This window comes from Ictalurus punctatus, chromosome 4 (genome assembly GCF_001660625.3).
Source record: "Ictalurus punctatus breed USDA103 chromosome 4, Coco_2.0, whole genome shotgun sequence".
NCBI classification, from domain to species: Eukaryota; Metazoa; Chordata; class Actinopteri; order Siluriformes; family Ictaluridae; genus Ictalurus; species Ictalurus punctatus.
Window position 1 is genome coordinate 14,428,126 of NC_071284.1, and position 15,903 is coordinate 14,444,028.

The following is a 15,903-nucleotide window of genomic DNA, read 5'->3' on the forward strand; positions in this document are numbered from 1 at the left end:
AACCAAATTCAAGAATAAATGTGAGGACTTGCAGTCTAGGTCACTTCAGTCTTCCCAAACCAAACAGCCAAGATAGCCTGGGCTCGGACCGCGTTTAACGAGGTTAGGAGTCAACTTCGTGGCATTGACGGCGCTCGCTGTGGAATATTCACCCGGCACAGCTTCATATTACTTACAACAGTGTTCAGAAGGACTTTGCTTCAGCGGAGGAAGCAGGGGACTATGTAAAATTCTTGACATCTGGGTGAGCTGCATTAACTACGACAGCAGCGTCTTTTTCGCTCTCCTTAAATCTACCTCTGTAATAATGTGGGTCTCTGTTTTGATGCTCTGACTAGGTTAGAGTTTGTTTAAATTGTTAGTATTTTTTCTCTGCCTTACATGCTACACTGTTACATTATCTGTATTTCGTCTAATTTGTAACGAGTCTTTAAAAGATTATATTTGTTATTGCGCGTATACTGTTTTTCACTCTTGAATTCAGTAGGGGCCTTGTCTCTTACTGAAACTTTTTTTTTTGGTAATATTTTTTGGTTAGTTCAGCTTATACTCCGAGTTGTTTTCACATTGTGGACAACTTTTGGTTACTGTGGGAAACACTGCTGTCTCCTTGTTCTTTTGTTTTATGGAGACTTTGGGTGTGTGTGTGTGTGTGTTTAGGGGTTTGTTGGGGGGAGGGGGTCCCACTTTGGCTCTAATTGGCTATTTCTATCCCTATGGTTTACTTTATTTAAATGGTTAATAGTAATATGGATCCCAGCACAGCTGGGACAGGCACACCTCTAAGATTTATTAGTTGGAACATCAGAGGTATGGGTAATCCTGTCAATCGATCTAAGGTTTTTACACATTTGAAACATTTAATTCTGATAGTATTTTTACAGGAGACTCACCTATGTATTAAAGATCATCATAGGTTACACTGCCCTTGGGTGAGTCAAGTCTTCCACTCAAACTTTATTTCGAAGGCAAAAGGGGTCGCTATTTTAATTGGCAAAAGGTCACAGTTTTCATCCAGTAACGTTATTGCTGATGTGAATGGTAGATATATTATAGTTGCTGGTACCCTAATTCAAAGACAGGTTTTGTTGGTAAATGTATATGCTCCAAACTTTAATGATGTGGAATTTGCTAATAGGTTGCTGAGCAGCCTCCCCTTTTTAAACACTCATCTGTTGATTTTCGGAGGGGATTTAAACTGTGTTTTTGACCCAAACTTGGATCGGTCTAATTTCCATACTCAGAATCAATCTGCTATGTCTAAAACATTTTCCGATTTTATGTGTCAGAACGGTCTTGTTGATCTATGGAGATCCGGTAACCCCTCTTCTCCCAGTTTTCTTTCCTCTCCCAGGTGCATCATTCCTATTCGTTTTGATTATTTTTTTTATAGACAGTACTCTTAATTATTGTGTAGTTTCTTCGGACTATTTGGGTATTGTAATTTCTGACCATGCGCCTCTACAATTAAATTAAACTCTCTTCTTTTGGCAGACAGTGAATTCTGCGAGTTCATTTCAACTTCTATTGATGACTTTCTTTTCTTCAATCAGAATGACTCCACTTCTTATTCATTGTTATGGGAGTCACTTAAATCCTATATCAGAGGGCAGATTATTTCTTGCTCCGTTCTCTCTAATAAAAGGCACACTGCTAGGCTTAATGAACTCACATCTGTGATCAGTAACCTTGATCAAAGATATGCATTGAACCCTCCAGAGCTTCTTAAACAGCATCTCGACAAGCAGAATTTAATTTTATTTCAACTAAAGAGGCAGAATGCTTGTTACGTACTCGTGGTTCATACTACGAACATGGTGACAAGCCAAGTCATTTACTGGCACATCAGCTACGGCAACAGGCCATTTCCGGTCTCATACCTAGTATTAACAACACTTATAACATTGTCACTACAGATCCCATGGAAATTAATGCTACTTTTATATCGTTTTACTCTTCACTTTATAAATCTGAATTTCCTGCAGACAATAATAAATTGAATGCATTTCTTCAAAACCTTTGTAACCCTGTTATTGATTCTAATACTGCCAAGCAACTGGACTCCCCACTCTCTCTTGAAGGAATTTTAAATTCAGTTAAAACTATGCCCCTGGCCTGGACGGGTTTCCAATTTAATTTTTTAAAATGTTTATTGGAAAATTAGCACCACTGCCTTTATCTGTGTTCAACGAATCCTTGGAGTGTGGGTCTTTGCCACAAATTCTGACAGAAGCCACTATAGCTCTCCTTCTTAAGGACGGTAGGGATCCATCCTCCTGTGGTTCTTATAGACCACTGTCTCTGCTTAATCCAGATGTAAAGGTGTTGGCAAAAGTAATTGCATCTCATTTAGAGAACGTGCTCTCTTATATTATATATGAAGAGCAAAATGGTTTTATAAAGGGACGTCAAAGCATTCGGCTGAGCTTCCTGAGATTGTAATTTCTTTAGATGCTGAGAAAGCATTTGACAGGGTTGAGTGGGAGTATTTGTTTGCAGTTTTGAGGAAATTCGGATCCAGGGATAAATTTATTTATTGGATTCGCCTCCTTTACTCATCCCCTAAAACCAGGGTTCATACAAACAATATTTATTCTGATTATTTTGCTCTCGGACGAGGGTGTTGCCAAGGCTGTCCTTTATCCCCTCTGCTTTTTGCTGATAGACTCTGTCTATCGTATTAAGTAGGGATGCACCGAAATGAAAATTCTTGGCCGAAGCCGAATATAATGAAAAACCTGGCCGAATACCGAACACATTTTTTCGCGTTTTTTCCATTTATTTTGCCTTTTTTTTTTTACCATTGCATAAATTCAATAGTCAAAATGTGCTTTTCACAATTTTGTCTTGCTTTTCAAAGAAAACATCAATTACAAAAACTACAATTTCAAAATAACCATGTCCAGGGCGTACCCTGCCTTGTGCCCGATGCTCCCTGGGAAAGGCTCCAGGTTCCCCGTGACCCTGAAGTGAAGGATAAGTGGTATAGAAGATGGATGGATACATGGTTGGACAATTTTAATATTTATTTAACACTGAACATTTTTTTAAATTCCAGCAGGCATAGGCTACCAACACGGCACAATATAACTTTAAATAAATAAATTAGTAAAATAAACATATTTTTATGTGGTCATCTTTGAGCCCCTCTTGAATAGCCTATGTTAGGCCTATAACTGACTGCTGAAAGAATGGAACACTCTGTAGCCTACAACAAAAAAGTGCATTAAAATGTGCATTGACCAGAGTGCAAAAAAGTGGATGGACCCACAACAAATGAATAATTGTCCTAGACATATGCCTACTTCTTTAAGAAAAGTGGCAGGTTCGTCTATACGAAAAGTAGCTTCTCTGCTTTCCCACATTCAAGTCGGTTCAGGGTGTACAGGGACGCAAGCGGTATATATCCCACATATAATCAGCGCTAAGTGCTGGCAGCTGAAAACAATAAAGCCACACCCCCGAACAACCACCAATGACAAAACAGGAAGGAGACAGAACAGAAACAAAACAAACGCACATGTCCCCAGTAAACAATGTCACGGTTGTCAACATTCGAAGAGCATGTGCTCGCCGAGCACTCGTGCACGTAACTCGTGCATGCGCGCACCCCCTCATCTCTCCAAGCACGCAGCCAGTGACATTCACGCGTCTCACTCTGGTTGCTAGGCTATTTGGTCATGTCATCAAACACGTCATTGTTCGGTCAAATTTATTCAACCTTTTCACACACTTTTTTGCTATTTTTGGCCAAATAATTTTGATTGCCGGACATTCGGTGCATCCCTAGTAAGATCTTCCCACGTGTTTAAAGGAATAGTCCGATATGGTGTAGAGTACAAATTGTCGCTATATGCTGATGATTTGTTATTGTATGTAACTGATCCTGGGCGCACTGTTTTGCCTCACACCTCCAGGGTCCGGGGTTCGATTCCCTCTGCGGCCATGTGTATGTGGAGTTTGCATGTTTTCCCCATGCTACGGGGGTTTCCTCCGGGTACTCTGGTGTCCTCCCCTAGTCCAAAGACATGCATGGTAGGCTGATTGGCGTGTCTAAAGTGTCCATAGTGTATGAATGGGTGTGTGAGTGTGTGTGATTGTGCCCTGCGATGGACTGGCACCCCGGCCAGGGTGTACCCCACCTTGTGCCCGATGCTTCCTGGGGGGATTGGCTCCAGGTTCCCCCACGACCCTGAAGAAGAGGTAAGCGGTTGAAGATGGATGGAAGTAACTGATCCTATTGCCTCTGTGTCTGCTGTCTTAGGTGTTCTGGAAACCTTCAGTTTTGTCTCAGGTTATAAGTTAAATTTGGAGAAATTTAATTTAAAAAAGCGACTGTTTTTCTGTTAATATTTTTTTTATTTTCTCTCCAACAATCAGATCTACCTTTTCGATTTAGTCAGTCAGGGTTTAAATACCTAGGTATCAATGTAACATGTTCTTTATCTAATCTTGTATCAGCTAATTTCACTCCCCTTAATTCAAAGGTTAAATCCAACATTCAAAGTTGGGGTAACCTCCCCCATTCTCTAACTGGCAGGAATAATGTTGTTAAAATGAATATATTACCGAAGTTTCTTTTCTTATTTCAGCTAGTTCCTCTTTTTCTGCCAAAACAATTCTTCGATTCATTGGATAAAATAATTTGTTCTTTTATTTTGGGTAGGAAGCCACCAAGGGTACATAAAACTTTATTGCAGGGATGTAGACCTACTGGAGGACTTGCATTACCCAATTTTCGATTCTATTACTGGGCTGCACACATCCATAAACTTTGCTACTGGGTTGAACCTCCTGGATCTTCTTGGTGTAACTTGGAACTATCATCTTGTAGGGAATCCTCTATACCTGCTTTACTTTATTCTCTCTACCTACAAAACTCTTTCTATATACTGATAATCAAGTTGTCCTTAACACACTTAAGATTTGGTATCAATTTAGATGGCGCTTTAAGTTTGTAGGTGCATCCTCTTTGGGTCCTTTAAGCAACAACCACTTATTTCCTCCACCGTATGAATATTCCTTATCTCTTGACTTCAAAACGGCTGCTTTTCTTTAGTATTGTTATCAAATTTGAACTTGGACTAGGTAAGGCCTCATGCTGTGGTGCAATTGTGTGTTCCCGCTAATAGCTCCCAGTTGTAGTCATCTGCAGGTATCTGAATGCAAAAAATAAATAAATAAATTAGGTGGAACCCCCCCCCCCCCCCCCCCCCTTCTTTTTCAGTGTTCAAACCTCTATTAGTCAATACCAGTAGGACTTACAGTGCATGTACTCCACATGGTTCAAGAACAGCTTTAATTTAATTTGGGTGTGCCTTGGATAGGTAGTTTAGGCTAATTTGACAGGAGTTGAGCAATGAGCATGCGCTTTAATGAATCACCGGAGAATGCACACTCAAATTACTGAAATAACTATGAGTGTATTTTTATAGGTTTGATAAGTTTTGTAGGTTTTGAAAGTAACTTGAAAGTAAAGTAATTAGTAATCTGATTACATTTTACATGCAGTAATCAGTAATGTAATCAAATTGCAATTTTAAAGTAGTAATTAATAATCTGTAGTGGATTACTTTTTTGAGTAACTTACCCAACACTGTTCAGGATTTGTGTTCTGCATCATAGCATAATATTGATTATTTACCTATAACAGTAAACCCTGGTTGTTGGGTGCAACAGCCTAAATTGAAGAGGGGTGCTATAAATAGCCTATGTCCACAATACTAGGTTGTAAGAAATGGCACATAATTCCTAAACATTAAGACAGAAAAATACTGTCTGACCATGGGTTTGTGCTAATAAGAGGTCATGAGAGGTGGTAATGTAAGAGCAATTTTGGTTAAGCTTGGTTAAAAATACTACTCTGCCAGAAAATTTCAAAATTAACACCCAATGTGGTGCCACTTCATTCATGTCAGTGCAGGGTCAATCATTTTTGGCCAAAAAAACCAAAACAATTGTGCAAAAACTGGAACATCTGAATTACACCCAAACAGCTTACAAATGCACCAGCATTATAACAGATGTTATGTATGGAATGCAACAAAATAACATAGATTAAATTACAAATACAACATACCTCCTCCACACATATACTTTGTGTCTCTTTATCTGTCAGACCAGCGGTGATGCATTCCAGAGCTAACCCCATGGGTTTCCGTGCTGTAGATGCTCTACTGTTCTGTCCCTGTGGAGTAGAGCTGCATGTAAGTGGCCCCTCTGGTCCAAGAATGTTCAGCCCAGAAGTTGACAGTTGCTCTTTTGATCTTCTTCCCTTTTTAGTACCAGAAACTGAGTTTATCTTCTTACTGACTCCATCTTCTTCTTGCTGAGGTTTAAAGATCCTACTCTGCCTGAAAACATCATATATAAAACAAGAAGCATTTTAATGACTAATGAATATACAGTTCCATTATCAATCAGAGTGAAATTGCCAGGCCTCAGCCTCTTTCTTTCCTGATCCTGCATTTGGGCCACTAGTCAGGCCTAAGTGAAATTAATAAAGACAGTCGTTAAAAAAATTAAGGTTTAATAAGTAAATAAGGGTCATTTAACACAATGTGTCCATACAGGAAATCCCACGCTCTAAGATCCATAAGCAACCTTACTGAACTGCTGATATTCCCACAGTGAAAAAGAGCATCAGTACAAAAGCACAAATATGTAGCACAAACAAAAACATGGAAAGAACCCAGTTATGCATGTAATGGACATTTATGACACAGCTGTTCCAAACACGACTGATCTGTGTAAAGCTGAATTTTCTATTGAAAATATACAAAGGATTCGATTTCCGGGCAAATGCAAGTGTTATTTGCTTGTTAACACTGATGTACTGCAAATTTGTTCGGACAAAGGTAACCCCCCCCCCGACCCAAATGCTTCCAGTTCCTTTTTTCATTGTTAGAAATGCCTGTGTTGGGGAAGTGTGATGTTTAATATCTGTCAGCAAATGTTATTTATCCAAATAAAACCCTGTATTTGTTAATACGGTGAAGTTTTCAGTGAGGGATGTTTATGTAACATTTATGGAAGAAGTCTCGAATGTCAGCGTTTTGTAATGGTCAGTAAGTTTTCCGAAACAGGGTGGAAGTGACCCTCCACTTAATATTTTTTTACTTAATAATTAAGAACAAATCATTAAGTTATTCTGAATTTTAAAATTAACAAATGTTTTTCTAAATGACAGTTCTTGTAGATACTTGTGTGTACTCATGATTACAATGTACATGGTTACCTACAATATATTCCTTCATTACTAAATGTACTATAAAACATTAGTACATGTTTAAAAAGAATCAGCAAGCGGTATAGTTTTCTAACAGAAACATTTGCTAAGCGCTTGCATTAATGATGTCATTCATAAATTAGTTGACTCTTCTAGATGAACAATGATAGTTGACTCACATATACAGTGAGCCACTTTGATGTAAGCAATGTTGTTACTCATGCAGTGTAATTAAACATTTTTTAAATATGTAGTTTCATTTAAAAGATGTTGAAACCTTTTATCAACTTCTAAGCCTTTTGTTAGTGTGAAAGGTGAGATGTATGTATATACCAGTATGACAGGTAGTGTCTGCCTGCACTCCTGTTTGTTGAAGATGTGGTAAAGTGTTTTATTTAAATAGGTTTTTTTTTAATGCAGTGCAAAATAATGCTATTTTGTTTAATAGAAGGTACTAAACTTTCAGCAATTCAGCCATCATATTTAAACCCCCCGTTTTCTCCCAATTTGGTCTTTTGCCAGCAAAGGAAAATGCTAACTGGCTTCTTCCACATATAATAGAAGCTTGTTATGGGCGAATGCATGTACATGAGTTCAATGTGTTTGTTTGCTTAATTCAACATGTGCAGGCCTCCATGCAAAAAATATATATATCTCAGAGCAATTGGCTCCTAAACCCAAAATATTTAGGTGCCAAATCAAATTTTCAGGAGCCAAAATATAGTGATGACATATGATACCATTGTTAAACGGCTACCTCACACTGCCTTTTATTTCCCCTCTGTACTGTCTGCCTTTGTTTACTCTGCCTCCCATAGTTTACACAACATATTCTTTACATACACAATATGTGCAATGTTCAGTATGTCATATTGAATCATATTACCGTAAATACTTAAATGTCCAGTCATGTGTTGACTTTTTTCACTTCAGACTCAGGGTCCTTATCTCCCACCACCACCATGTCAATGTCACTTGGCCAACCAGTGTAACTAGGTCTGCGCCTTCTTTTGCTTACAGACAACCAGCGCTTCACACTGGGCTCTGGGTCAAACTGGTCAAGTGAGGGGCCCTCTGTACTGATCCTCACTAAATCTTCCAGTGTTTTAACACATAAGGAACTGCGCATTTTTTACTTTATTCTATTCTGTGCTGAGAATCCTCTTTTGCACTGAGCTGCAGATATGGGAAGAACCAGCATAATTTCAACTAAGTGAAGAATGTTCTTAAAATCTGTGCAGAATGGCTCCTTCCTTAGCATCACTTTCCATAACTCTGTGTATGTCTTATCCATGAACTGACCTTTTACTAATGTTTTCAGCATTCTCCATTCCCTTTGCATAGCTGTAACATCACATCCACTGTTTGTCAAGAGCTCGCTGTACCAATTCACTAATGTGTCAACCTGCTCCTCGCCAAAGGTAGCAACATCTTCTGGCCATGCACCATGACAGAACACTGAAAATGACCTGATGACCTCTGATCCCTTTGCTTGTCCTTTCTCTGTAACATTCACCAGCATGTTTCCGAATCTTCTTTCTAGTTCTTTTACAGTAATATCAACTGTTTTATCAATGACTGCATTCAGATAATTTGTAAATGTGGTATGACTTTGGGGGCCCTTAAGTTCAACATTTTGGAAGGTTTTGACAGTGGGGTTACTTGCAGCTGTCCGTATCTTGCTTACTGGCAGTACTTCCTGCTTCTCTGTACCTTCAGAATATTTCCCTATGTGCTGTAAGAATTCCTCAAGCTTCCCTTCTCTCAGTGGCTTTTCCTTCAACTTTTTAACTGTCTCTAGACAACTTTCAACAGCTGTAACCGCTTGTGGGAGGATCAGAGAATTGCTCTGAAGTGTGAGGCTGAGTTTTGAGACCTCTGATAAAAGATCATGTAACAAAAGACAGGCTTTCCATTTGCAGCACAATGTGCTTGGCCCTTCCCTTTATGTCAGTGTTTTTGGCTGTGACTGCAAGGTGCTCCATGTTTATAATGCACAGCAGTGTATTGCCCCTGCCCTGTTGCATAATTTGACTGAAGGAAAACTGAGAGTGCCCGATAAATGTGTGACAACCAGTGCAGAGTTTTAACAGCTGAAGGGTTTTGTACTGTACAGCCCAATTCCGCACCTATTGCCTTCAGTTCTTGCTTGCTTTTGGGACTGAAGTGGTTTTCCACACAAGCTGCAAAAGGTCATAGAACTTCCCAATCATTGGCAGTGACCTTTGAGTGCTTAGCATTGCTAATTCCAGATGATGAGGTAGCCAGTGGAAGGACAGGACATGTTCAACTATATCACGTGCCCCTATTCCCCCTGATGCACCCATATTAACGCTTGAACCATCCGCTCCAAAAGCACTCATTTTGTGTACCCACCAGTTTGGATTTGGTCGGTCTGCATTTTCAAGCAGCGACTTGATAGGATTTAGGGTTCCTTCTGCATGACTGTGATCAAGTTCGGCCAAACCTACTAGACGGGTCACAGCTGTTCCGTCAGATAAATGCCTACAGTATACAATAACATTGTCTTTTCCTGAGACATCTGTGCCACAGTCCTTTAAAGTGTCCTCCAGCACACTGCTTTTCAATTCATCTGCAGTGCAACCTGCAAACTCTGCACATGCTGTACCATTATCTTTGTCTTTGAATCTGCACCCAGAAGTGATGTCCCAGATCCACGAAAGATTTGACACAAGATCATGCTTGCTATTTAAAACAGACCACTGGAATGTCAGAACAAAAATGGCATTAAATTAAACTGGTAGTATTCAAAATTGTGTGTAAGTTTCAGCAAAGCCAGCTGACAGACACCAGCTTCATAAGCTGAGGAATGTGGAAAGTACTGTACATTAGACACTGAATGCTCAGTAACTTCCTCCATCTTAACATGGTTATGACAGAATTATGTCTAATAGTGCCACTGTCAGCTACACAGTAAAATCCCTAGTGTTGGATTAACACCCAGAGTGTTCATTTGTATCCAATTGGATGATATAAACACTGTTGGGTATAAATTCACCGTGGGGATTTTGCTGTGTATAAGTATGCTTTCTGATTATTTTTTGACTCTTGCTGGCCTTTTAGTTACATCATGTGCAGCAAGGAAAGGCCTTGGCATTATTATTTTTTCCAGTCTCTCATTAGAAGCTCATGTACATAGTATTAGTGGGATAACCTTTTCTCTCAGAGAAAGTACTAAGATAAGAAATAAGCTCATTACATGATGCAGAAAAAAAAAATAGCTCTGGCTTTTGTTACTGCTAGGTTAGACTATTATATTGTTTTGCTGCCTGGATGTTCCAGTAGCCGTATAAACAAGCCCCAGTTAGTCCAGAATGTAGTAAACCATACTAAAAAAACAATAGGATTTACCATATTAGTCCCTTTTTTATCCACATTATATCAGTGTGCAGTACATTATATTAGCTCCCAGTAGTGTGCATTGGTTAAAAAAAAAACTATTAATAATTACCTATAAAGAAATGGTCATTAGGGGGTTTCATTCCCACAACACCTGAGCAAACTTTTGGTCTATTGTGATACAGTCCTACTTCAGTCAAAAGGTACAGGTTCTTTATCAGTACCTTGAATAATGTAGAATAGTGAATGGGAAGAGCTTTTTCTTACAAAGCCACCTGATGTGATGCCAGTGTCAGTGCTCTTCTCACCCACTGGATCTGTCCGATTCATCCTGATGCTCTGTTTCTGCTTAAAGCTTCTGCACTTGTGACTCACTTTCTGCTGTTGTGGATATTGTTAATAGCAATATACAAATAAAATAAAATGTAATTAAATTTAATTTTGCAGGGCAGAGGTTGACCCCTTGGTCAGTGCCTCTGTGGCAGAGCTGGACAGTCCAAGGTCAGAATGCACTGGCCACACTGTCTACACTATGCATTTCACCTCTACTGCTAATTCTACCCACACTGCACAGAATTCACAACAGGGGTACAACTCAGACCTGTGCCCTGCTGGAGACAGATAATGACCACCAATGTTTCCCTCACTAACTAAAGGGGGTATAGTGAGATTCCACAGAGTGACAGGAGGTGTGTGGAGCCCCAGTGTTAGAATAGAACACAACAAAATCAGCTGGTCTGTCTAGACCTCAAATTCAATATACTGGTGGTGTTAACCAAGAGGTTTTTCTACCAGTGACATACTGATATGAAATCTATATGTAAAATCTAATTTATTATCATGACACACTTGATTTTAGAGCAAATTATTTGATTGGGCATCCATCCATCAATCTTCTGTACTGCTTATCCTACACAGGGTTGCAGGGAGCCAGGAGCCTTTCCCAGGGGATTTGGGGCATAAGGCAGGAGACACCTTGAACGCATACAATGCATGTCTTTGGACTTGTGGAGGAAACCGGAGTACTCAGAGTAAACCCCCAAAGCATGGGGAGAACATGCAAGCTCCACGCTCACAGGTCCAAGGCAGGAATTGAACCCCAACCTCCAACTGGAAGTGTGAGTCAAATGTGCTAACAACAAAGCCACCATGCCCCCCTTCGATTGGGCAAATGCAAGAAATTGTTTTAAATCAATTTAAATACTACCCTTTTTGTATTGTGCTGCTCAGCACCAGGCTACCTTGTGTGTGTCACGAATCGTGACGGAGCAGAGATAGGACGGATGCAAGTGCAGGATGAACAGCTGTTTATTTGAAAGACAGACAGGCAGACAAATCCGAAACGTGATCCAAATCGTAATCCATAAACATGCAAGAGGTCAGGCGATTGGCAAACAGGCATACATGGGGAAAGGCAGGAATCTAGGTCGTGGTCACGGAAAACAGGGTTGATAAACAAAACAAGAAACGAACTATGACGAGGGACTGGAAGCGGATAATCCAGCACGAACTAACTCTAAACATGGACCATGACTATGACTATGATACGAGCTAAACTAACTCTAAACATGGACCGTGACTATGACTACGCTACGAACTAAACTAACTCTAAAGTATTAATCTTCCGCGTTGTGTGCTGGGAGGCGCGCGGTATATATGCGGACATGATCAGCGTCTAAACCGCTAGCAGCTGAGAGCAATTCAGACCCACGTGAAATCATAACCAATGACAGAACAGGGAGGAGACATGACAGAAACATAAACAAAACACACGTATCCAGATGTCATTACAGTCAACAACGGAAAAGCAGGTGCTCGCGCATTCGCGCTTAGAGCACGCTGCTTCAAGGGGGAATCGTGACAGAACCCCCCCCAAAGGCACTCCTCCCGGAGTGCCATGAGTCATCCCACTTCATTGGCGGCCCCGGCCCCCTGGGCTGAATGTCCCAAGCAGAGCCAGGAAACTGCACGGTGTTCTTGGCGGCGTAGGGAAGCGGAGCGACGACCCTGGCTGAACAGGGAGGCTGAGCGACGTCCTCGGCTGAACAGGGAGGCTGAGCGACATCCTCGGCTGAACAGGGAGGCTGAGCGACGTCCACGGCTGAACAGGGAGGCTGAGCGACGTCCTCGGCTGAACAGGGAGGCTGAGCGACGACCTTGGCTGAACAGGGAGGCTGAGCGACGACCTCGGCGGAGCATGAGGGCAGAGCGATGTCCTCGGCGGAGCAGGGAAACAGAGCACTGTACTCAGCAGAGCAGGGAAGCAGGGCGACATCCTCGTCAGAGCATGAAGGCAGAGCGACGTCCTTGGCGGAGCAGGGAAACAGAGCACTGTACTCGGCAGAGCAGGGAAGCAGGGCGACGTCCTCGTCGGAGCAGGGAAACAGAGCACTGTACTCGGCAGAGCAGGGAAGCAGGGCGACGTCCTCGGCTGAACAGGGAGGCTGAGCGACGTCCTCGGCTGAACAGGGAGGCTGAGCGACGTCCTCAGCTGAACAGGGAGGCTGAGCGACGACCTTGGCTGAACAGGGAGGCTGAGCGACGACCTCGGCGGAGCATGAGGGCAGAGCGACGTCCTCGGCGGAGCAGGGAAACAGAGCACTGTACTCAGCAGAGCAGAGAAGCAGGGCGACGTCCTCGTCGGAGCATGAAGGCAGAGCGACATCCTCGGTGGAGCAGGGAAACAGAGCACTGTACTCAGCAGAGCAGGGAAGCAGGGCGACGTCCTCGTCGGAGCAATGAGGCAGAGCGACGTCCTCGGCGGAGCAGGGAAACAGAGCACTGTACTCGGCAGAGCATGGAAGCAGGGCGACGTCCTCGGCTGAACAGGGAGGCTGAGCGACGTCCTCGGCTGAACAGGGAGGCTGAGCGACGTCCTCGGCTGAACAGGGAGGCTGAGCGACAACCTTGGCTGAACAGGGAGGCTGAGCGATGACCTCGGCGGAGCATGAGGGCAGAGTGACGTCCTCGGCGGAGCAGGGAAACAGAGCACTGTACTCAGCAGAGCAGAGAAGCAGGGCGACGTCCTCGTCGGAGTATGAAGGCAGAGCGACATCCTCGGCGGAGCAGGGAAACAGAGCACTGTACTCAGCAGAGCAGGGAAGCAGGGCGACGTCCTCGTCAGAGCAATGAGGCAGAGCGACGTCCTCGGCGGAGCAGGGAAACAGAGCACTGTACTCGGCAGAGCAGGGAAGCAGGGCGACGTCCTCGGCTGAACAGGGAGGCTGAGCGACGTCCTCGGCTGAACAGGGAGGCTGAGCGACGTCCTCGGCTGAACAGGGAGGCTGAGCGACAACCTTGGCTGAACAGGGAGGCTGAGCGACGACCTCGGCGGAGCATGAGGGCAGAGTGACGTCCTCGGCGGAGCAGGGAAACAGAGCACTGTACTCAGCAGAGCAGAGAAGCAGGGCGACGTCCTCGTCGGAGTATGAAGGCAGAGCGACATCCTCGGCGGAGCAGGGAAACAGAGCACTGTACTCAGCAGAGCAGGGAAGCAGGGCGACGTCCTCGTCAGAGCAATGAGGCAGAGCGACGTCCTCGGCGGAGCAGGGAAACAGAGCACTGTACTCGGCAGAGCAGGGAAGCAGGGCGACGTCCTCGGCTGAACAGGGAGGCTGAGCGACGTCCTCGGCTGAACAGGGAGGCTGAGCGACGACCTTGGCTGAACAGGGAGGCTGAGCGACGACCTCGGCGGAGCAATGAGGGCAGAGCGACGTCCTCAGCGGAGCAGGGAAACAGAGCACTGTACTCAGCAGAGCAGAGAAGCAGGGCGACGTCCTCGTCGGAGCAGGGAAACAGAGCACTGTACTCAGCAGAGCAGGGAAGCAGGGCGACATCCTCGTCGGAGCATGAAGGCAGAGCGATGTCCTCGGCGGAGCAGGGAAACAGAGCACTGTACTCAGCAGAGCAGGGAAGCAGGGCGACGTCCTCGTCGGAGCATGAAGGCAGAGCGACGTCCTCGGCGGAGCAGGGAAACAGAGCACTGTACTCGGCAGAGCAGTGAAGCAGGGCGACGTCCTCGTCGGAGCAGGGAAACAGAGCACTGTACTCGGCAGAGCAGGGAAGCAGGGCGACGTCCTCGTCGGAGCATGAAGGCAGAGCGACGTCCTCGGCGGAGCAGGGAAACAGCACTGTACTCGGCAGAGCAGGGAAGCAGGGCGACGTCCTCGGCTGAACAGGGAGGCTGAGCGACGTCCTCGGCTGAACAGGGAGGCTGAGCGACGACCTTGGCTGAACAGGGAGGCTGAGCGACGACCTCGGCGGAGCATGAGGGCAGAGCGACGTCCTCGTCGGAGCAGGGAAACAGAGCACTGTACTCAGCAGAGCAGGGAAGCAGGGTGACGTCCTCATCGGAGCAGGGAAACAGAGCACTGTACTCGGCAGAGCAGGGAAGCAGGGCAGCTTCCTCGTTGGAGCATGAAGGCAGAGCGACGTCCTCGGCAGAGCAGGGAAACAGAGCACTGTACTCGGCAGAGCAGGGAAGCAGGGCGACGTCCTCGTCGGAGCAGGGAAACAGAGCACTGTACTCGGCAGAGCAGGGAAGCGGGCGACGTTCTCGTTGGAGCATGAAAGCGGAGCGACGTCCGCAGCCGGGCAGGCAGGCTGAGCGACGTCCTCGGCGGAGCATGAAGGCTGAGCGACGACCTCAGCTGAACAGGGAGGCTGAGCGACGACCTCAGCTGAACAGGGAGGCTGAGCGACTACCTCAGCTGAACAGGGGGGCTGAGGCTCTGAGGTCACCAGGTGAACCTTGGGCATGGGCGGAGCTTGGGTGACCGTGTCAGCAGACTGTGGCATGAGCAGAACTTGGCGGTGCGTGTCAGCAGACTGTTGCATGAGCAGAACTTGGCGGTGCGTGTCAACAGACTGTGGCGTGAGCAGAACTTGGCGGTGCATGTCAGCAGACTGTGGCGTGAGCAGAACTTGGCGGTGCGTGTCAGCAGACTGGGGCGTGAGCAGAGCTTGGCTGGCGTGTCAGCAGACTGGGGCGTGAGCAGAGCTTGGCTGGGCGTGTCAGCAGACTGGGGCGTGAGCAGAACTTGGCGGTGCGTGTCAGCAGACTGTTGCATGAGAAGAACTTGGCGGTGCGTGTCAACAGACTGTGGCGTGAGCAGAACTTGGCGGTGCATGTCAGCAGACTGTGGCGTGAGCAGAACTTGGCGGTACGTGTCAGCAGACTGGGGCGTGAGCAGAGCTTGGCTGGGCGTGTCAGCAGACTGGGGCGTGAGCAGAGCTTGGCTGGGCGTGTCAGCAGACTGGGGCGTGAGCAGAGCTTGGCTGGGCGTGTCAGCAGACTGGGGCGTGAGCAGAGCTTG

The 15,903-nt window shown here is 44.9% G+C and overlaps 1 protein-coding gene across 3 annotated transcripts in view; it reads right to left on the reverse strand.

The window, feature by feature from the left end:
- Positions 1-15,903, reverse strand: part of hydin (HYDIN axonemal central pair apparatus protein) — a 118,300-nt gene that overhangs the window by 62,128 nt on the left and 40,269 nt on the right. For all 3 annotated transcript variants that reach the window (XM_047153006.2, XM_047153007.2, XM_047153004.2), the window contains exon 24: positions 6,080-6,353. In XM_047153006.2, coding sequence (XP_047008962.2) covers positions 6,080-6,353 — 274 coding nt within the window. The remainder of the gene's footprint in view (positions 1-6,079; positions 6,354-15,903) is intronic.